Source organism: Diabrotica virgifera, chromosome 5 (assembly GCF_917563875.1).
Source record: "Diabrotica virgifera virgifera chromosome 5, PGI_DIABVI_V3a".
Taxonomy (NCBI): Eukaryota; Metazoa; Arthropoda; class Insecta; order Coleoptera; family Chrysomelidae; genus Diabrotica; species Diabrotica virgifera.
In genome coordinates, this window is record NC_065447.1 from 225,948,426 (window position 1) to 225,973,118 (window position 24,693).

At 33.7% G+C, this 24,693-nt stretch overlaps 1 protein-coding gene across 4 annotated transcripts in view; it reads left to right on the forward strand.

Moving 5' to 3' along the window:
- The window catches only part of LOC126885295 (histone-lysine N-methyltransferase 2C-like), a 173,740-nt gene that overhangs the window by 140,104 nt on the left and 8,943 nt on the right, over positions 1-24,693 (forward strand). For all 4 annotated transcript variants that reach the window (XM_050651808.1, XM_050651810.1, XM_050651809.1 and 1 more), the window contains 6 exons: positions 6,395-6,671; positions 6,727-6,950; positions 13,428-13,839; positions 17,460-18,597; positions 20,321-20,450; positions 22,952-23,134. In XM_050651808.1, coding sequence (XP_050507765.1) covers positions 6,395-6,671; positions 6,727-6,950; positions 13,428-13,839; positions 17,460-18,597; positions 20,321-20,450; positions 22,952-23,134 — 2,364 coding nt within the window. The remainder of the gene's footprint in view (positions 1-6,394; positions 6,672-6,726; positions 6,951-13,427; positions 13,840-17,459; positions 18,598-20,320; positions 20,451-22,951; positions 23,135-24,693) is intronic.

Consider the following 24,693-nt stretch of genomic DNA (forward strand, 5'->3'; position numbering starts at 1 on the left):
AAGGCCGGTCCAGTCTCTGACATTTTTAAGCCATGGAATATGGCGTCTACCGGGACTCCGTTTTCCTTCAATCTTCCCCTGGATGATCAGTTGCGCGAGGCGGTACTTTTAGTCCAAGTATTGAAGCTTAAAATAGGACAAAACCTCGCAATTTTTACAGAATAGATCGATTTGCATGAAAATTTGAGAATAAGTAGTGGAAAGTCCAAGGATCAAAATCTATATGATGCCGAAAGGCGCTTTTACCGTGGGGGTGGTTGGCACCCCACGTCGGGGGCGAAAATTTTTTATTAAATTTTGACTGCAAAAGTTGGTAAAAACATTCATTCTAAGTAAAAAACGTTCTATACATTTTTTTGATAAAATTAACAATTTTCGATTTATTCGCTATCGAAAGTGTTAAGTTTTATATCGAAAAAATCAATGTTTTTAACCAGTTTTCTGCTAATAACTCCAAAAGTTTTCGTTTTATCAAAACAACTTTATTTAACAAAAATGTACCTTTTAAAAAAATAAACAAAACCTTTTTTTTTTAATTTTCTTTAAGACCAACAGTAATCGAGATAAACTTTAGTATATGTTAGCTCTTCTTCGTCAAATGCTAAATATTGTAGTTTCAAAGTCAAAAGACGGGAAAACTGCATTTTCGAGGATAACTTGTTGAAACTAATTTAAAGTATTTAAAAGTATCTATCTCCAGAAATAGAAAAGTCTAGCTCAAAAATTAAGTGACTTATAATGAAAAGAATGCTAGTACCTATTTTTTTCAGCGAAAAAGTGATCGGAAGCAACCTCCCAATCACCACCCTAATTAAAATTAGTCATTGACCGTATTTGGTGTTCTTTATTTATGTATTATTAATAGGTTCTAGAAGTTTGACCGGCTTAGAATGATTAGTTTTTAAAGAAATAGAGTTAAAAGCGAATAACGAATTTTTGTAGTTTGGAAAAAAATGGTCTTTTCTTCAGAATAGAAAGATTAGCATCAGAGATACGAAAAAATGTTTAAATATGAAATTGTAGCTTATTTAATTCCCAAGAACCTGGTTTGCAAAATTTTTTCTACGGCAAAAATTGAGTGAACTATTGACAATTAAAACTTGTAATAACATGCAAAAACCACCTTTACCCACCCTTTCAAAGTCACCTCTTTTTGCGACTGAGGATTTTAAAAAGATTTGTTATTAATAGGCTTATAGATCTTTTAAAAACCTACAAAATTCTTTTTTACCAAACTTTCTGAGATAAAAATAAAGTTACTGTGAAAAAATCAATATATTTTTTTGGGTTAAAAAAAAAGGAAAAATCCATAATATGGAAGCATAATAATGTAAGTTATCGGTGTTTTTAGTCATTGGCCTTATTCATTCTTCTTTATTTATGTATTATTAATAGATTCTAGAAGTTTGACTGGCTTAAAATGATTAGTTTAAGGCTATGGGTACATAATTCGCAAATATTTTACGTGTATCCCTACTTTTTCTGTCTTTACACGGAAAATTACGCGTAGTAAAATTCACACTGGTATGGATATGTAAACATTACTAGAATGTCATTCTACTTGAAAATGTCATTATTAATTTCAAGAGATGGGTTTTGAATGCTCTTGGATAACTGTTATTTTTATAATTGGAAAATATTAATTCAGTTAATAAATGTGATAATTTTTTCACTAACTATGTATTCAGTGATTGTAATAATTTATTTGTACAACAAAGACTAATACTCAATCGAGAAAAGAGGTAAAGTGTTAAAGTGATTTTTTAATAATATATTGTTATGGAACGCTTACAATTTTGAACATCTTTAACAACAAAATACTTGGATCACAGAATATATTATCCTGATGTATTCTCTGCTTGGATGTTCCACAAATAATACACAATAAATAACTTTTTTTTAAGTTCACGTCTTAAATCAATTCATCAAATACACTATATTTCAATAATATTTAATCAATAACTCAACATATTCCCGATGCAATGTCAAATATTTAAATTTGTCACTGATTGTCAGTGTCTGACAATATATGCTGACAATATTATATTCGGCTGAGTGCGTTGTAAGACAAAGATAGATTTGGAGAATATTACCACGGCATTGTGTTTATTTTTTTCGAATCCTGAAAAAACCAATAAATATTTTTGAAAAATTTAAACGCAGAATGAAAGACTAAATTATTACCGAGGGCCGAAAGTCCCTTAGAATAAATAAAAAGTTTATTTTGAATGATATATTTGAAATTAAAAATCACACTAAATTTTCTCTTAGTTTTTCACCCCTGTAACTTATTAAAATAAACATTATAGAAGTTCTCAGGGACTTTCGGCCCTCGCTAATAACGTGATCTTCCATTCTGCGTTTAAATTTTTCAAAAATACTTATTAGTTTTCTCAGGATTCGAAAAAAATGAATCCCCATTTGAATTGCATTGCAGCCGAAAATACGTACCGATCCTCTTAAAAAAACTGAGTTATAAGCAAATAACGAATTTTTGTAGTTTGATAAAAAATGCCATTTCCTTCAGAATAGAAAGATTAGTATCAGAGATACGAAAAAATGTTTAAATATCAAATTGTAGGTTATTTAATTCCCAAGAACTTGATTTGAAAAATTTTTTCTACGGCAAAAATTGAGTGAATCGTAAATAAGTATTATCCAAAAACATTGATTTTTTCGATATAAAACTAACATTTTCGATATCGAATAAATCGAAAACTATCAATTTTATCAAAAAAATGTATAGAACATTTTTTGCTTAGAATGAATGTTTTTATCAACTTTTGCGGTCAAAATATAATAAAAAATTTCCACCCCCGAGATGGGGTGGCAACCACCCCCCATGGTAAAAGCGCCTTTCAGCATCATATAGATTTTGTCCTTGGACTATCCACTGCTTATTCGCAAATTTTCAAGCAAATCAATCCATTCTGTAAAAATTGCAAGGTAAAAGCTTCGGTTCCTGGACCTGGTATCCTAGGTAGCTAACTTTTTCAACTTTGATGATTTTTAGCAGCTCCCTATCTGTACCTATTCACCTCAGGGCATTTTCGTTGGTGGTGTGGATTGCCAAGGTATTTTCAAGATCCTTCTATAAAGCCAGCCATGTTGAGCGTCGAGGCATCCGTTGCCTACAATTGTATTGACCATACATTGCAGTGCAGAAAACGACATAAATGTTAAGTTTGTTTAATTGTCTATGTAAAGTTTCTCCTTGGTACTTAGTAATTCGGCCGGTATATGTCGGAACCTGGAGCTTTTGCATTCATCAATTTGTTCTTGCAATGTTTCGTCTGTGTTTGGTTCCTCTACCAATAGGTGGAAAACGATCAGTTGATAATACAATTTTCACTCAAGAATTTGAAAAATAAATATTTTGTTTACCCAAAGTTTTCGTGATCATGCCAAATGGTATACGACAATTAGACTGAAATCATTAGACCGAAAGCAGTAGACCGAACTCATTGGACCGAAAAGCACTTTACCGAAACCTCACTAGACCAAAATGAATTAAAAAAGATTGCACTAAATTATGCTAAGATTTTGTATATCTGTGTTTTTGTTTATTGTATTTTTTTATATTATTTTATATAATAAACTGTGTAAATTGTTACTCTGTACAGTCGGATATGGAATAATTTTCATCTGTTAAACAAAAATTGTGAGGGTAAAAATAAATTAAGGGTAGAGTGACATTAACACCATTTTAACTGTTTCTAATAACCATCCAAATAATATTTAGTTGTAATTACATTTATCTTATTCTTTTACTGCGACAAGTAAAAAGAAAACGAAAAAAAGCAAAGCAAAAAACAAAACTCTAAGGTCGCCAGTACTTTGTGCTGCCAGTCCTAAGACTGGATAAAGGGTGAAGGGAAGTTGATGTTACCCTTGCTCCAGGGTTGTTTTGTTTTAAACATTTTGTTTTAATCAACTGTTTTAAACATGTTTTAAACGTTTGCTTATGTTTAAAACAGTTTTTGTTTAAAACACTTAAATTAAACAAGTGCTTTTTTCATTTTCTTTATTAATATAACATCAAAAAAATTCTCAAATACATTATATAAACTTTTTAACATCTATATTATTTATTTATTAATAATCTGAACATAAAAAAAATTGGAAAACTGAAAATATTTTGCAAAGAAGAGTTAATTAATTTTTTACACGATTGATCATTTTTGACTGTTTAACGTGACAGATTTTACGTCAGTAGGTGACATTTATAGCAACTCGACGGTAAGTAATCCAACTCGACGGTAAGTACTCCAACTCGACGGTAAGTAATTCACTTACCGTCGAGTTAAAAAATCTCTTAATTTTAATTTCTTTTTTGAAAGAATAAAGAAAACTAACTAATTATTTATTAATATTGAAACTTATGGTACAATTTGTTAAATTATTTAATGAAATCCCACTTGTTTGGGCTGTGGTTTCACTTCTAACAGAAACTCCTGCAGAATCGCATACATTAGTAGTATTACTATTGTTTGTTTTTTAACCAAGAGGAGTGATTCAAATTTACCGCGCCGTAATGCTTGTTTCTAATTGGTCCAACCGCAGGCAAGTTTACTCCATTGTTATTAAATTTTGACACTAATGACATTTATTAAATTTTGGCACCTCTGTCATTTTATAGGTTAATTAAGTATATCGGCGATTTTTTGTGTTTTCTGCATTATTCCTTTAATTTTTAGATTTTTAGTCTACTTTTATAAACAAACAGTTGTTTTTAGAACACTTTAGCGATGTGTTAGTAATATATAATATGTATGGATTATCATCGAAAGCTGATATGATCAACGAAAAAAGAAGATGAATTTGGTGACTTTTCTAGTAACTTTCTTGGGTGTGAATCTGTCTTTTTAGTTTACTCCTCTTGGTTAAAAAATCAACTATAGTATTAGAATAATTGCGGAACACCCTTCTTCCCAAGCCTATTTTAATTTATAATAATCAAAATTGTACTTAAAATTATTGACAACTAAATAAAAACTCAATTCTCCATTGTTGTTATGCACCCTAGTTACTACCTAACAACCAAAGTATCTATCTTGATAAAATGAATGAAACTAGTCAGTATGACGAAAATGTTTAATTTTATAATTTATAATGGTATCAATCGTCCAAAAAACGTTATAAGCATGTCGAACGTTAAGGGTAACCGATCTCAGACAATAATTGGAGACGTCGCTCCGCTCCTCCTCCAACCAATTGTCTTCGATCGGTATAAAACCCTTACCGTTCTCCATACTTAATATAGTATCTCAAAACTGTTTCAGACTCATAGTAATCTTGTAATTTAAATCAGTCACGTCATCACTGATGGAATTAAGCTTTTTAAAAATTGAAACCAACTTAGCAGCTTTGACATTGCCTTGCCGATTCTGTAGTTTGGAATGGTAAACCTTATGATGAGAAGAGTCTTTCTATGTTGGCAGACGATGCAACAGCTGTGTGAAGCTGTTGAGCAAGTTTCAATGCTGTAGTATACCTATTTATATTTTTCTTAGAACGCCACCACGCCAATGGTTTTACATTCTCAATAGGTATTTAGAAAACATATGGAGTAAAGGGTACACACTTTGCCTGGTAATAATAATAATCTAAAATGCTTCTGGATGATAATTTATAATGGATGGATGATAAGTTTATTTTCAATAAAACGATGATCAAGCAAATTTGCCAATAAATGAGCTGGGGTCACCAAATCATTTGCATGTTAAAAAAAAGCACCACCAGAAACAGCACAAAATAACTGACAATGGACGTTATTGCAATAGCCAACTTGTAATGCGGATTTATAAATAGTAAATAGTGTGGGGTTCCCCAGGCAATAGCTCCTAATTTTGCAATTGGTTTTCTTATCTATTATTTAGTAGAATAATAATAATAGATTAAACACTTTCAATTAATATTATGTTTAGGAAAATATGATTTAAACAATGTTTTCTTCTAAGTTTTATTTGTTTAAAATATAAAATTTAAAAACAAAAACATTTTTAAAGCAAAAAAAAACGTTAAAAATAAAAAAACATGTGTTTTAAACAAGTTTTATTTGTTTAAAACATACAATTTAAAAACAAAAAAAAATGTTGAAAACAAAAAAAAAACGTTTAAAACAAAAAAAAAAAAAACGTTTGTTTTGTTTAAAATTAAAAAAACATCTCTTTTTGCAACCCTGCCTTGCTCAGATTACAATCCTGTTTGAGCACCCTGTATAATGTACCTAATGCTTTTCGGTCTCCTACTGTTCGGTCTAGTGAGGTTTTGGTAAAGAGCTTTTCGGTCTAATGATTTCAGTCTTTTTACAGTAAACCATGCAAAATATGTAACTTTTTAAACTTCTTATCGATTTCTTGTTAATTTTATTTATTTTTCTCTCGCTTTCTAGAACAAAGAAAACATCAATACAGATAGTCTTAACATAATGACAAAGATCAAATCTGAAAGCAAACCTTTATTACCGACGAAGGATTCAGGACATGTTACCGTGACATTAACACTGACTTCATCGGCCGCTGAAGACATAATGGGTGTGCTAAGGGACTTAGCAAACATTCTACAAATTCCAGCTCCTACTAGTTATCAAATAGTAGAAAGGACAACAACTCCTCCCAGCCAGAAGCTCGGACTCTACAGGACCAAGGGCAAAGACGGTAAAGAGGGAGGTAAGAATATTTCCACATTTTTAACGTATTTAGTTCTTATTTATTTTGTTTTTAGCGCCAATAGACATTCAAAGTATTCTTAATGGGGCTACCAAGTTCTGTAAACACTGTGATGTAATTATTTTAAGCAATTTGATAAGGAGAAAGGTTTCCGACCTTCCTTTCTTGGCCAAAGACTCGGAACTTTTAAGCGACGGAGAGGAACTATTCTTCTGTAGCTCGACTTGCTACATGCAGTTTGCCCTAATGCATAGATCTCCTTCTATCTCCGAAGATAAGGTAAGTGTTTATACGAAGTTTGTCTTTTAGTTTTGCATATAACCGCTTAGAGTGCGGCTTAGAGTGTACCTTCCGACACAAATGTAACCTCAATCTTTTGTTGACAATCTTCTTTCTTCTTCTTTACGTGCCATCTCCGCGACGAAGGTTGGCAATCATCATTGCTATTCTCACTTTTGATACTACAGCCCGAAAGAGTTCAGTTGAGCTGCATCCAAACCATTCTCTGAGATTTCTCAGCCAGGACATTTTTCTCCTAGCTATGCTGCGCCTTCCTTGAATCTTTCCCTGCATAATTAATTTTAGGAGTTCATATCTGTCACCACGTGTTATATGGCCCAAGTATTGAAGTTTTCTTATTTTGATGGAATCCAGTATCTCCCTGCTGTTCTGTATTCTCCTTAGTACTTCCTCATTGGCTATTCTGTCTGTCCAGGAGATTCTCGGCATTCTTCGATACGTTCACATCTCAAATGCTTCCAATCTATTGAGGCATTGTTTATTGAGGGTCCATGTCTCCACACCATACAAAAGAACAGAGAATACATAACATTTTAGTACTCGCTTTCTAAGATTTAGGCTGAGGTCTCTACTACATAGTATTTGTTTCATATTAGTGAATGCACTTCTAGCCTTTTCTATTCTAATTCGGATTTCTTTGGTATAATCGTTTGTTTCACTAATGTTTGTTCCTAAATAGTTTTAATTCTGAACTCGTTCTATCGTCTTATTATTTACGTGTAGATTTATGTTTCTAATATTTTTCTTTGATATAACCATGAATTTCGTTTTCTTTGTTTAGTGACAGACCAAATTCTTCACTCGTTGCAACAACCTTATCTAAAATTCTTTGTAGATCTGTAATAGTTTCTGCTATTAGTATTGTGTCATCGGCGTATCTAATTTCACATATGGGTAGGCCATTTATTTTTATGCCTGCTACTTCATCTTCTAATGCTTTTTTGAATATTTCTTCTGAGTATGCATTAAACAGTGATGGCGACAAGACACAGCCCTGTCTAACGTGTCTTTTGATTTTTATTTTATTGGTGTTTAAGTTATTTATTCTTATGACCGCTTCTTGTTCATAATACAGATTATTTATTATTCTTATATCCCGTGTGTCGATGTTCTTTGTTCTCAGTAGTTTTATTAACGGATTATGTTTCACCGTATCGAATGCCTTGTTATAATCTAGGAAGCAGGCATAGATGTCCTGGTTTACATCTAAACATCTCTGTATTAGCAATCTCTGTTGACAATCATTTATTAGCAATTATTTACAATTTTCGGAGAGGATTATCCCACAGCAATGTCTCGCTGAAATAGTTTGTCTTTGGGAATGAAGCATCATACCAGTCAACTATTTCCTGCTGGTATTGTGAAAGTCAACGTGGTCGTTCCAGTCTCAGCGACGAATCCAGGCCAGGTCCACCCAAAACAGCAGTCACACAGTAAAACATTGATGCGGTTCGTCAGCTAATTAAGGATGACCGCCGTGTAACATACCGGGAAATAGAGGCATCTTTGGGCGTTTCAAAGACCTCGATGCAAAATATCCTACATGAAGAAATGGGTATTACGAAGTTGGTTTCTAATTGGATCCCTCATTCGCTCACAGAAGAGCAAAAAGCGGTTCGTTTCAGTGGCAGCTAATCTGAAAAGCTCATCGTAGATGGCGCTAGTGTAGTTGGAGGTCACGTCAACTGTCCAAATCTATATATTTCTAAGTAATGATTGCATTTTTTTGGCTGTGTAAATTTAATATGGGAAAATAAGATGCCTCGGGGTTGTCCTATACCTTTGTGCTCATCTAGAATATCAGGACAAAGATTTCCCAAATATAATCTGATGAGAAAAAAGTGGATTGTAGTAATAAGAAGAGATCAGTATGCAATAAATATTTTGTTGAAACAGATTACGTATTGCCCCTTGATTCGACTGCAAAAACATTAAATACTATTTATTTGTCTTTTATTTTGTTATCTTCTTCTTCTTCTTCTTCTTGATGTGCCTATTCGTGAAGAATGTTGGCGATCATCATGGCAATCTTCACTTTATCTGCAGCAACGCGGAAAGCTGCACAGATGTTGTGTTGAACCAGATTCTGAGGTTCTTTAACCAGGATGTTCTTCTTCTTTCTGGACCTCACTTTCCAAATATTTTTCCTTGCAGGATGGCTTGTAGGAGGGCATATCTGGATTCATTTCGCATAATGTGTTTAAAGTACAACTTTCGAGATTTGATGGTGGTTAGTACCTCTTGGTTCTTCCCCATTTTTGTAAGGACCTCCTCATTTGTGATCCGATCAGTCCATGGGATTTTAATAATTCTCCGATATAGCCACATCTCAAATGCTTCCAATTTTCGGCGCATATCTTCGTTCAAGGTCCATGATTCAACACCATAAAAAAAGACAGAGAAGACGTAGCATCTCAGCATTCTTACTTTTATACCAAGAGAAAGGTGGCTCTTGGAAAGGCCCCCATACGGTTGAAGGTTGATCTAGCTTTTCCGATGTGCTATCTTTTGGTTCTTTGTCTCATTCTTCATTATTTATTCTGGTGCCGGAGTGGTTATAGTACAGGGGTTTGGTAGGTGTAGATTTGACCTTCTGTTATCTTTTTCTTGCTAATGATCATAAGCTTTGTCTTCTGTACGTTTATATTGAGTCCATATTGTTGACTGTAATACGTGATTTTTTTCATGAGGACTTGTAGGTCTCCTAGGTTGTCCGCAAACACTGTGGTGTCATCTGCATACCTGATGTTATTTAGCCGGTACCCGTTTAGTAGAATACCTTTTCCAGTTTCGTGCAAAGCTTCGATAAATATTGTTTGAGTAAATATTGAAAATTAGGGGGGACAAAGTGCAGCCTTGCCTCACTCCACTCATGATTTTCACATATTCGGTGTGTTCACCGTCAACTCTTGGCCCATGTGGCACCGTCTTGGCGTACTGTACTCGATCAAACGCTTTCTCGTAATCAACCAGATATGCGTATATTTCGCAATTGACGTCTTTGTATCTCTGGAATAAAGGCCCATTTATACATACCCGGGCGTGTCCGTTCCGGGCCAGTGCCGAGTCCGGGTATTTTTAATGCAATATTTACATACAACCGGGTTGTGGCAGTGTGCGTACCGGGCCGAATAAGAGAGTAAAACGTTATTACATATCTCTGTGTAAAAGACAGTTGAAAATATTTCGCTTTGGATAGAAGATCTCACCTCACAATATCTATTGCTTGTCTGTTTTCCAGCAGTCGCGTTCACAAAACAATAAAATCGTGTTTATACAAGTCCCTGCGATTCGTGTCATTTTCGTGCATCGCCAGTGCCGGCAGCAAAAATATCGGCTGGGATTAATATCAGACCGGGCCCGGACGGGCCCCGTCCGGGAAACGCCAATGTATAAATATACTCAAGAGTACATATTGTTTTTTTTTGACCGGGCCCTGTCTTAACACGGAACGGACACGGCCCTGATATGTATAAATGGGCCTTAAGAATTGTATTGAAAACAAAGCCGTACCGTATCTCTCGTACCAACAGCATTTATGAACACGAACTGGTTGGGCGAAATTTGACTTTCACACGGCTTGGAAATTCTTTCATGGATTATCTGTAAGAAAAATTTTAGGAGATCATCAGGTTTTTATTATTTCATATTTCTTACCCCAATCTGTAGCGCTGGAGTTTAAAGGTCTTAGTTCAATAGTAAATTTACAAAGGATTAAATTTTTTCCCTCTCTGTCATGTGAATAACTTTTTTCCAGTAATTCTTGCATTTCTTCTCAATTCGTTTTTCAATTCACAAACAGTTCAAGATCCGTATTTTTCTGCCGTAATTTATTAAATTGCAATAATTAAAACAAAACTACCATACAAGCTTAAAGAACTGTCAAAACGTTGACCCCCAACTACACTAGCGCCTCCAAGCGGGAGCAATGGCGTACGTAGCTGCCGTTGGTGTCGAAAACCATTGGAAAGGTTCAACAAAGGAAGCTCAAAAAAGTTTATATTATTGCTAATGGCGATGAATCTTGGATTTACTCCTACAAACCGAAAAATAAACGCCAATTCGGTGTGTGGGTGTTTCACGATGAGGAAAAACCAACAAAAGTGATCCGTTCTCGAAGTGTACAAGAAAAATTTTGTGTCGAAATCTGGTCATGTGGCAACAGTTGCTTTAGAAGATCGAACAACGGTTACTTCTGATTGGTATATATAACCGTTTGTTTACCAGAAGTAATCGCGAAATCCGACAAAGCAACATAGACTATTGATTGTGTTCAAAATAAGAAAGCTAAAAGGAACTACAACGTTAACGGGATTTTATTGTCTCATATGGTCAATGGACCTCTAGATTTGAAAAAACCATGGAGTGCTACCATTTAAATGGGTGCGTTTTTGAGAAAGGGGTGAATTAGTCCCTAGGCACAGGGTGAATTAGGGTGAGTTCTATGCACTTTTGGTACAAACTCGTCCACAGGAAAATTGTTCCAGGTTAAATTTACTATCGAAATATCAAATTTTAAAGTAAAAAATATTTTTTTTTACAAAAATATATTCAAAAGAAAAGCGAGAAAAAAACACAAAAGAAAGCAATTCTGTTTTTTGCCCCATAACATTTTCCCACAGGGATATATGTATAGGCATTGCTTCAGCGAAAAATAACTTCCATCCTTCCTCTTTAAAACGAAGTTTGGTAAAAGTCTATAGGATTTAAAGTTTCCGAATTAGGATTTTTCAAAGTTCGGCGCTTACAGCATTTTTGGGCAATTTTCTTCGTTATTTCGCAAACATTGTTCTGTAACTTTTTTCTACGCATTTCTAGGTATATGGAATGGTATATTTAGTAGAAATATCCTTATCCGTAATTTGAGAAAAATTTTAAATTTTTTAAATTTGTTTCAATTAGAAGAATATAATTGCATATTATAACAATTTTTAATTCCAAATAACTTTTCTTAATAACACTTTTCGATATTGTGAAATATAAAGGTACTTTACTCTTGAGCGAAATTCATATTTTTTAACATACCTCGTACACTATTGATAAAATTTTATATCTGATGATTGCATCTAGGTTTTAGACTATGCAGAGAATTTTATAAAGGATTTTAAAAAAGTTTTCCATATGGTTCCAATTTAGTGGGACCTATTGCATGTGTATATGTCACATATTGAAAAAGCATAGCTTGTTTAAAAATAGTCCTAGAATGTTTTACAATACACCATTTAAAGTAAAGAGAATAAGCTTTCTTTTTTGTTATACAATGTATATACCTAAATATACTATAAAAAAAGTTATAATGAGAAATATAAAAATAATCGTAAAATATATCAAAAATCATTAAAAGTATAAAACTTTGAACAACAATATCTTGCTTAAAAATAGTCACACGACCTTCTAAAATAGACCATTTTAAAGGTAATTGACTTTTCTTCCCGTTAAATGTAACATTGCATATACCTAAACCTACGTAGAAAAAAGTTACAGAACAATGGTTGAGAAGTATCAAGGAAAATGGGCCAAAATCGCTGTCAGTGGCGAATTTTGAAAAATTATATTTTGGAAACTATAAATCATAGAGACTTTTACCAAACGTCGTTTTAACGAGTAAGGATGGAAGTTTTTTTTCTGTGAAGCAATGATTATACCTATATCCCCGTGGAAAAAAGTTATGGGCCAAAAAACAAAATTGCTATATTTTGTGTATTTTTCTTGCTTTTCTTTTGAATATATTTTTGTAAAAAAAAATATTTTTGACTTTAAAATGTGATGTTTCGATAGTAAATTTAACCTGGAACAATTTTCCTGTGGACGAGTTTGTACCAAAAGTGCATAGAACTCGCCCTAATTCGCCCTGTGCCAAGGGACTAATTCACCCCTTTCTCAAAAACGCACCCCTTTAAATGGTAACAAACATTCTGTGGGTTTTTCATGTTTAGAGGTCAACTAACTATATGAAATAATAAAACCCCGTTAACGTTGTAGTTCCTTCCTAAAATACATAATCAATAGCCTAACACAACGGTGAATCATCCTACACCAGGACAATGCAAGTGCTCCCACTGCCCAAAATACAATAGAGTTTTTGAAGCCTCAAAACATCGAATTATTGTTAAACCATCCACCGTATAGCCCCGACCTAAATCCCAATAACTTCTTCACGTTCCCAAAGATCAAGAACTCAATGCGTGGGCAGCGATTCCAGTCGTCAGAAGAAGCCATCGATGCCTTTAAAACAGCGATTTTGCAGGTGTCAACTGAAGACTGAAATAATTGTTTTACCAATTGGTTTGAACGTATGCAAAAGTGTATCGATCTTGGTGGGACATATTTTGAAAATCAATAAAGTCAATATATTTTTGTCTGTATGGCTATAGGCCACAACAAAACTAAAACGACAACCATTGTATTTTTAAGTTGTATAGAATAAAGTAAAATAATCTCAATTCTTATTTTTAGGCCGCCGAAATAATCAACCATTTATCTCAGAAAGATAACGAGACAAAACAGAAAATGCAGATGATGGAACCGTTTGACAATAAATCAATAATAGCTCAAAGACTCTCGTTCACTAATCGAGAAATGAAGAAAGAATATGAACCAATGGACACCAACGATTACTATTCCTACTTGCATAATAACGCAGAGAATAAACCGAATCGGTTTTATGACGGTGCTTACAGACCGATGCCGGTTAGCAGAATCTACAAGAACATCAGATATAAGGTTTGGTCGCCTGGATGTTTACAACCGAATCAGAAACATAAGATACCTACGGATAAAGAAATCATGGAGTTGTTGTATAGAATGCAAATAACAGTCACGCCGCCAGTTATGCCGGATGATACAAGAAAGTGCATGTTTTGTCAGGGTAAGTATTGGTTTATATTTAATTTAATAATGAATGCATGGAATATCAATGGAGTTGAATAATATAGCATATGTACTAAGACATCAATTCCTGTATATCTCAAGCTCAAGTGAAATCGCAATGCTATTTATATGAAGCAGAGAGAATTCAATGTTAGACAAGACGAAAATGGCGGGTTCGTTAGAAAAAATATTCCCATGAGATTTTTTTGCATAATCACATTCGTGAGACATCCCAGAATAAGGTTCAAGACGTCGCCCACGTGAAAAGTGGTCCAATTATTTTTTAACATTTTTTTTAATCAAATCGCAAAAATCAATATTTTTGGCCCGTACAAATTTTTGTTAGGTTTTTTGGACCATTCTGGACAAGAAAGGTCTCTTGTAATTTTTCTCGAAAGTTGATCGTTTTCGATAAACAATTTAAAGCGAAAAAAAAACGAAAAATTGCGATTTTCAAGGTTTAATAAATTGGTTAAAAGTTATTATTATGAAAATCAGAAAGTGCCTAAATCAAAGTTTAAAGCACCCCCTACAAGATCCTGAAGAAATTTTTGTCATAATTTTATTACTAAGCTGTTATTTTGAAGTAATAATAATGAGCGCCAGCACGTATTAGGCGACCGTCTATGGTGAGTGCGAGAGAGATGCCATTCCGGCAGTACAATGGCATCTTACTCGCACTCACATTTACAGCCGCGTCAATACGCTCTTACGGCTTATTGTTAATAATTAAAAATAACAGCTTAGTAATTAATTAATGACACAAATTTCTTCAGGATCATGTAGGGGGGCTTTAAACTTTGATTTAGTCACTTTCTGACTTTCATAATAATAACCTTTAACCGAGTTATTAAGTCTTAAAAATGGCCATTTTTGCGTTTTTCAAATTTTAAATTGCTTATAACTAGAAAACCATCAACTTTAGAGAAAAATTACAAGAGACCTTTTTTATCCAGAATGGTCTAAAAAACTTAAAAAAAATTTATCCAGACCAAAAATAATAATTTTTACAATTTGATTAAAAAAATTGTTAAACAAAATTTGGACCACTTTTCTCGTGGGCGACTTCTTGAACCTTATTCTGGGGTGTATTATAAATGTGATTATGCAAAAAAATCTCATGGGAATATTTTTCCAACGAACCCGCCGTTTTCGTCTTGTCTATGTGGTAGCAAAGGTAGATAGATATGACGACGCATGTCATATCAGTCTCTAAAAACCGTCCAGATACCGAAATACTTATATTCCACGATCTTATATTCCTATAATCAGTGCTCAACATACAAGGGTCGAATTGCACCGTAAATGTTAATCTAAACCTATTTAAATATCTTTCAATTTTGTAAGCATAAATACATAATTATAAATATATAATCGGAACATTCTCTTTCTTCTTCTTTAAGTGCCGTCTCCTTTAAGAAGGTTGGCTATCTTCACCCTTGAACTGCTGCTCTAAAGAGCTCAATAGAGTGACAATTGTACCATTGTCTCAAAATGTTTAGCCAGAATATACGTTCTCGATCTATGCTTCTTCTGCCTGCTCAGTATCTTTCTCTGTATTCTGCAGCAATGCATATCTCTTACCTCTCATGACATGACCGAGATATTGCAATATTCTTATTTTCGTTTATTTTTAAGACGACGTTGCTAGAAACCTTTAAGGACCCAACTTATTTTTGAAATTCTTCTATAAGCCCACATCTCAAACGCTTCTATTTTGTTACTTACATCCTTTTTTAGCGTTCAAGCCTCCATTCCATATAATAATACAGAAAATACATAACACTTCAGTACTCATACATTGAGTTGCATCATGCTCAGACTTGTGCCTTTGCAATGGTCATGAATTTCGTCTTTTTGACATTTAAAGAAGTCCGGCCTCTTCGCTACTATCTACAATCTTATTCATCAGATCCTGCAATTCTTCAACCGACTCTACGATTACTAACGTATGATCGGCATATCTGATGTTATTATAGGTTCTCAGTTGACTTTAATTCCACTTGATATTTTCTCGAGTGCTCTCTGAACTATCTCTTCTGAATATAGGTTAAAGAGCAGCGGAGAAAATATACATCCCTGTCATACCCCTCGTTGTATTTCTATTTCTTATGATAGTTCGTTGCCAAATTTTACAAATGCAACTTGATTAAAGTAAAGATTTTATATTCTAATGTCTTTTATTCTGATGAATAATTCTGATTTTTATCTTGAAGTAGCTGCAGGAGTCGATTATGTAGACTTTGTCAAATACCTTGTTGTAATCAAAATTTACAACAAATGGTTGACAGAGTGGTAGAACTCAGCGAAGAAAACGGACTGTCCCTAAACACAAAAAGAATGTGTGTGTACTTTGTACGCACGTAAGAAGTTATACTTCTATTATATGATTTCAACGAAATCAATATACTTGAAACAGTTTATTTATATTTTATTTAAATATTAAACTAATTTTAATACTCACTACTTTCCAAAATTTTTTATTAAAACAATACCAAAAATTCAAAAAATAAAAGAATAAAACACACGCAAACACATTGAAAAATGAAACAAAGAAATGATTTCTGAACAATAATTTGTTGACAAAAATTTAACTGAATACGTATTTTCTGAAAAAAAAAATATAATAAATAGGTATACCTACTTACAATCATAAAATGTATAAAAAAATTAAAAAAATAAAAATTTGCATTGGGAATTGAACCTGCGTCTATAGGTTGTTAGATTTTGAACTCACCGCACGCAGAACTTAGCTAGCGAGACATTTGAAAGATGTGGGAAGATATAGCAACTATACGTTTTAAACTTTTTTGATAGTTGCTTATTCTCTTAGTTTAATTAAATAAGTTTGATTCTTGCGGAATTAAAATATTAAAATACAACAAAATATAGACTAATAAAGCAATTTATTAGATATGAAGATTGGTAGAAATTGTATTGGTAATCAAATTATGTAAATCAAAGCATTACCTACTATAGGTACCTACATTTTCCAAATAGGTATGTAGGTCCTAATCTTTTATTACAATACTGAAAAATTTAAAATTACGTACCTGTTGCTTTTAAAAACTGTTTAAAAAGTCACTCCAATTATAAACTTGCTTTTTGTGTCTGTCCTCACAACAATAAATACTAATATACTACATACAATTTGTTTACCCATAACCATTGACGAATTTATAAAATGACCGACATATTGAACAATTGTCGACAGGTCATTGTAATTACCCAATCAGAGGGCGTATAACAAGCTGCGCCGGGTACCAAGATTTTGATGATTTCGCGCACGTATGTCAGAATAAGACAAGAAAGTATTCTGTAGCAGGGATATTACAATTTCTTTAAAGATAAGACTTCTGAGCTGCTACGTGTTCTCCTTGTTATTTTATGGGTTGGAGGCTTGGACATTAACGGAGGTTGGACATAAAGAGGTTGGTTAACATCCATACATCTTTGCGCCAATACATTAAGGGCAAGCAACTTTCTTTCAGTACTAAGTAAAGTGTACGTAGATTCTTACATTTTCGTTTATTTACGTCCTTGAAATTTTATCATGCAACACTTTTTGGTTTGAGTTTAGTGTCCATCTCTTGTTACAATTTGACTGTTTTGTTTTAGGTGTTTGTGATGGAGTAGCTGATGGCACGGCAAGATTACTTAACTTTGAAGTTGATAAATGGGTTCACTTAAATTGCGGTCTTTGGTCTGACGGCGTATACGAAACGGTGAATGGGGCGTTAATGAATTTGGAGAATGCTTTACAAACAAGCCTAACGACGCCCTGCGTACATTGCAATATGTTAGGTGCTACTATAAGATGCTTCAAAACGAGATGTTCCAGTGTGTACCATCTGAATTGTGCAGTAAAAGACAATTGTGTATTTTTCAAGAACAAAACTGTCTATTGCATAGCGCATGTCCCTAAGAACGAAAAGGACAACGAGTTGACGACGCTCTCTGTATCTAGAAGAGTTTATGTTAATAGAGATGAAAACAGACAAGTCGCTGCTGTGATGCACAGCTCAGATACTGACGATCTATTAAGAGTTGGTAGCCTCATATTCCTAAATGTTGGTCAACTATTACCACATCAGCTACAAAATTTCCACACTTCCAACTACATATATCCGATAGGCTACAAGATAATAAGGTTCTATTGGAGTATGAAATCTTTAAACAAACGGTGCAAATACATCTGCTCTATCCACGAACAATTTGGAAAACCTGAGTTTAGGGTCGTTGTTCAAGAACCTCCAGAAGACGATATAGAGTTTGTAGATCCGACTCCCAAAGGTGCTTGGCAAAGGATCCTTGACCAAATCGCCTTCCTTCGCAAAGAGAACGAATGTTTACAGATGTTCCCTAAATTCACGACTGGAGAAGATCTTTTTGGTCTCACCGAACCCGCCATAGTAAGAGTACTGGAAAGTATGCCAGGTATAGAGACCTTAGCCGATTATAAATTCAAATATGGACGTAATCCCTTATTGGAACTTCCTTTGGCGATCAATCCCTCGGGATCTTGTAGGACTGAATCGAGGTCGAGAACTCAGTTGCATTGGAAAAAACATCACACTCAACGGACTACGCTGTCTACAGCTCGACCTATATTTGGTCCTTCGCCTTCCGGCCCAACTCCAAGTACTCCAACGTTTGGTGAGCTGTCGTGTCCTTACAGCAAACAGTTTGTTCATTCGAAGAGCTCACAGTACAAAAAGATGAAGCAGGAATGGAAGAATAACGTATATCTTGCTAGGTAAGTCTTGCTAAAATAATATTTTAATTTAAATTTTACCAGATTCACAACATAAAACGAGGGTGGATCATTATTTTCCACCCGTGACCTAGAAATAATACAATTACATTTTGACACTTTTATTTTTTAACCGAAGTCCCTTCTCAGTTTAACATACTTTTCCTATAGGCGCTCCAACATTTCTATAGTGACCTGGAAGAAATTTGCTTCGACTGTGTAAAACCTTCATTTATGGCACATATCACTAACATTTTCTTTCTCTAAGGTCTTATTTGAGGTTTGGAAACAGCCTATAGTGACTCGGGACTAAATCTATAGAATGTGGGGGGTATTCCACAATTTTGAAACCTGCATTACAATAATTGGCAGACATTACAACCAAGAACTTGTGTGTTGGTGCATTGTCGTAGAAAAGCACTTTTTTCCTTAACTTTAATTGTTCCCTTTTTATGGCTTCATAAAAACATAAAGAGAATAAACTTTGATCATATCAGATGCTCTTTTGATAAATGTTTCTCCAATTTTTTTTTGTAAATGTTTCGTAAATATCTTCATACAAGAATTGATTATGAAGTGATTGATGAATGAGATCAGAAATATTGTTCTGAAGCTATTTCTTTGTGGAATCTTATGTAATTTACTATTTTGCTTGGGAAATTTATCTATCTATCTATCTAATCAGCCCTAAACATCCATCCTTGGTTATAGGCCTCCTCTTCCTTCTTCCATGCCTCTCTATCTCGGGCAATTTGCATCCAATTTGACCCAGTGTGTTTCTTCAGGTCATCCGACCATCGCATCTGTGGCCTTCCCCTTTTTCGTTTGTGGTTCCACGGTCTCCAATGTATAATCATCTTAGTCCATCTTTCATCCTTCTGTCGTAGGGTGTGTCCGGCGAACTTCCATTTAAGCTTTGCTACTTGGGTAGAGACATCTTTCACTTTTATTTTGTTACGGATCCATTCGTCCTGTCTGATAGTTTAATGTTCAGCGTTTGTCTTTCCATGGATCTTTCTGTCTTTGCTATTTTTTCCACATTTTCTTTTGTAAACGTCCATGTCTGAGAGCCATATATTATAACAGGGAGTATGCTTGGGAAATAAGCCACAATATAAGTTGGAAACTAAATTTATTTGACATTTCGACTTCCACTTCGGAAATTGCTATATATAATAAAACGATTTCCGAAGTGGAAGCCGAAACGTCAAATAAATTTTATTTCCAACTTCAATTGTGGCTTATTTCCTAAATAAAATACTAAATTGCTTGAGATTAGGAAGTCAATCAGACATTTTACAAAAAGAGCAAGACTTTGCCTTCAATAAGGTGGTGATAATTTTGAATAATTACTTTAATTTTGAATGATTATTTTTCTGCAAATGTTCGCTTTTTTAATTTTTAAGATTCTTTGTTGATTAAAGTTTTTTGTGGAAATACATTTTTTGTGGACTCTTTATTATTTATTCATTAATTTAAGATCAATATTTGTTATAATTTAGATTAAATGATGGTCTCAATTAAAATTAGGTCGAATTAATTTTTTTTCTACTTCGAGCTCTCACAATTAACATCATTTTAAAATTCAAATTCAAAATTTTACCAGAAAAAACGTTTCGCCTAAAATTCAAAGTATATCATTAAATTAAGTTTTTCATCCTCGTATGTTAACTGAAAAATGTTTTCATTTACATGACATCTGGAAACAAATATTTTATTATTTTAGATCGAAAATTCAAGGGTTAGGTCTATATGCTGCTAGAGACTTAGAAAAACACACTATGGTTATTGAATATATTGGAGAAATTATAAGAACAGAACTGGCTGAAAGCAGAGAAAAACAATATGAAGCAAAGGTAAGTACGAATTTAGTAAATAGGGACGTATTATGTTTATTTATTGTGATGAATATGTATCCGAAAGGAAACATTTACAAACCGAAACTGTCTAAAATGTACTATCTCACGCGAGCTCTTAAGTGCTATGAAGTGGTCATCTAGAACCATAATAGCTTTTTGATCGGTAGAAAATCGATGACCAACAAGAATGGTCTTCTGGGGTCCTATTTTCGAATTCATTCGAGCATATTTCGCATACGAAATTAGAAGAATTTCGCTTGAAATCCGGTGTCTTGTATTTTCGAACACTTCGTGTACGAATTTTTTCGTATACGACGACTCGAATGGGTATGAACCATTCGAATCGTGATGCTCGTATACGAATTATTGTTGTCATTTCAGTTGTCATGATAGTTTTAGCCGATAATAGTGTTAATTGTGTTGTTGTATACAATATTTTTACATTGAAATTTATTTTCAATGGCTGGTTTAAATAATTCTTTAATAGAAAGAAAGAACATGTTGTACGATTATGTCTTGAAAATATAACCTAACCTAACTTTATGTATGCATTTTAGCATTGGATCTAAGCTCCACCTCCAAACTTGACATATGACACCGTTGGCATATCCTCAATTTTTTCATACTATCACATTACATAAAGGTGCATTTAAAAAATCGCTTTGAAAAGTAAATAGTAAAATATCAGTCTAAATACTGGATACAAAAATAATATTAAACAAAATAGCACACTTTCTGCGGACTTTGCAAATCGATATTACTAATATACCTATGCAATCTTAAGATCCGATTACACTTAAAATAACTAATAAATAACTTTTCCCAAAAATGGCCTTTTTTATAATAAATGGCCTTTTTTATTTGTTTTTATTACTGCGATTATACCATTGATTGAAATTATACAAGAAATTGACAAAAAAAGTATGGCAACATTGTGACTCTTCAGATGACAGATAAGTTCAATGTTATTCGAATTTGCAGTGTTGTAGATGCAAATTCTTCTCGTATACGTATAACATTTCGAAGGACGTTAAAAAATACACATTCACGTTCGTATACGAAATTTTTCATTCGAGTTAACTCGTATGCGAAAATATTCGATTGAATTCGAAAATACGACCCCAGTTTTGGGAAAAGATGGAAATCCGAAGGACACAAATCTCGAGAATAAAGTGGATGTCACAGCAATTTATGGTAACTGCAAGTGAATGGTACTGATCATTTTTTTTTTCTTCTTAAACCGGATCTTTTTACGAATGATTGCGAAATTTGAGTGTAATATTCTCCAGTCTTGGACTGGTTTTATGGTAACTGGTAAATGGTTTTACTTTTTTTAAGATAGTTATTGACAAAACAGTCGACAACTGCATTGACCTTTCTAGCCTTCTTTAGAACTAAAACCGGCTTCTACCAACTGTTCAAACTGCTATTTGGTTTCGGTGGTATATTGGTGACTCTGTGTTTCATTCATCGTAACTTATCGACTGACAAAAACACATTTGGTTTTCTTAATTTCACCAAGCTCCATTTGGAAAGTGCTTAAAAATGAAATGTGTTTTTAAACATGAAGATTAATGGCATTTATGAACGTACAGTTAGGATCAAAGTCGTTTTTTAAAAATGCCATCTAAATGTCTTGAGAAGATCACTGCACTGGAGCAAAATTCCTTCCGTGCTTCATGGCATTCACCCCAGGTATGAAAAGTTATGAGTTTTTCATGATACTTTAATTCCCTCTTGACTTCTCAATATTCACCTTCATGTGCAAGTTTTGGTGATATACTAAATATTAAACATATACTTGTAGACTGTTCTTATTTCAATAATAACAAAAAAAATCATAGGAGTACAAACCTACAGAATGTCCTCTGGTCGCCACATCAATTACAAAAATCTTTTCAACTATCTCTATGAAACCAAGCTTTATTTGTCAAGAAATTTAGAAGGAATGAGGTTTAGATTTTCATAATTTTTAATTGTACAAATATTTAATGCAATTTCCTTTATCCATTGTAATGTTACTGTGTATTCTAGTTATGCAATTTTTTGAAACTGCGCCTGTGAGTGACCTACCCTGTCCAGGTACTAAATAAAAAAAATTATTAAAAAAATTCTATAGCAACAGGAGTTGCTACTCACCGTCCTTAATGTGAAGACATACTGTCAAACAAGAAACCCACGTGCCTTGTGGGAAGTCATAGGATGCCAAAGGCCATATCCTTACGGATTTTTATCCATCACTTGGATTTCTTAATAATAATGTCATTGTAAGATTATTTTGTTAACATTTAAAGGGTTTTCACACAATGTATTTTTTTTGGCCTAGCATGTGATTTGTCTGTAACAGCACTGATGATGATCTATTTAGATCCAAAACGTTTTGTGATAGATGTGGCCCTTTGAGGGTTTTAATGGTATATAGCCAGCTAGCTACAGGAAAATTGTTTCCTTGTGGATTAAAAAAAATAGTATTTATTAACCATTAATCTTTATTTTAGAATCGAGGTATATACATGTTTAGACTAGATGAAAACAGAGTGGTAGACGCTACGTTGAGTGGTGGCTTAGCGAGATATATAAATCACTCTTGTAATCCCAATTGTGTAGCTGAAACCGTGGAAGTAGAACGTGACGTAAAAATTATTATTTTCTCCAAGAGAAGAATTATGCGAGGAGAGGAGGTAAGTTATAGTTATGATAATGGATTATGGAATTGTATTAATTTATTATACAGTGGTGAGCGCGCTAATAACCGCCAAAATAGCACAAAAGATGGAAAACGTATTAAGTTGTGAGATAAAAAGAAATGAAACTAGTCGAGCTGGGAAATTTAGCGATATTAACCTATAAATTTACATTATATTGATTGTTTCCCACCTTTAGACGTATCTCCAAAGATCTTATACACATAGATTTGGCCAACTCCGAAAAATAGCGTAACGCGGAGCAATTCGGGTCGGTGGTCTATCTATCTCTCTCTACTGGCGCTTAGCTTTCTCTCTCTAGCATATGATGGCTGCCGCCTCTGTGTAACTGTCGTTCCATTACTCCCACCTCTTGGTAGATACGCTCACACTCGCACGACAGACAAATATAGCTAGACCACCGTACTTGATATCGACGTTACGCCCCGATGCATTGTTTAGCATATCCCTAGCCAGATCTATTCTTGACAGTATCTCTGCGTATCGCACGAGTTTGGCAACTACCACTGTCACAGTGATAATTTTAGTGTACATACTCCTCTGATACGTGTAAAGGTGGGAAACAATCAATATAATGTAAATTTATAGGTTAATATAGCTACATTTCCCAGCTCGAATAGTTTTATTTCTTTTTATCTCACAACTTAATACGTTTTCCATCTTTTGTGCTATTTGGCCGGTTATTAGCGCGCTCATCACTGTATAAATTTAGTGTCACTGTATATTATTCATTTTATGCCGTTGAAACCATAAATATTGAATATCATTCTCATATAATACTTAAAAATTATTTAAGCTAGGGTTCAATATTTCTTGATGCGACTAAAATACAAAAACAGTAGTCTTTACTGTGACAGAACGGCGATCTTAGAGAACTACGGCTCTATGGTACTAACCACGTGGGTTTTGCCATTATGAAACCTACGATTGACTTAGGATCGTGAGGAGGTCAACCTTAGTTGAAGTATCTCCTCTTTACCACCAAAAATACCATGGCTAGCTCTTCTAAGAGGTAGTTCGGCTAATACCTATGACAAACAATGGTAGCAAAAATTTAAACAAGCCTTTTATTCAATAAAAATAGGTAGACTTGTCTCTATGTTACAAAAGGTGGTGAAGACCTAAAAAAATGACGGTCCAAACAAAATTAAGTGGATGAAGTCGCAAAGTTAGAAAGATGGCTGAAGGACTTAATTTTAAACACTTGCCATGCTGTTTTCGATGTACAGGGTTATTCACTATATTTTGACCCCCTGTAAACTGCTTGATTTACAGAATTAAAAAAATGTAAAATACAAAAGTTTTCGATTTTTAAATTATGATTTTTTGACATATATATCGTACTAGTGACGTCATCCATTTGGGCGTGATGACGTAATCGAGTATTTTTTTTAAATGGGAATAGAGGTCGAGTGCTAGCTCATTTGAAAGGTTATTCAATTCCCTATTTAGTAATATAAACATTAACATGATTAATTATACAGGGTGTCCAAAAAAATTTTTTGAATTAAATTAATTGACACAAAAAGAAGAAT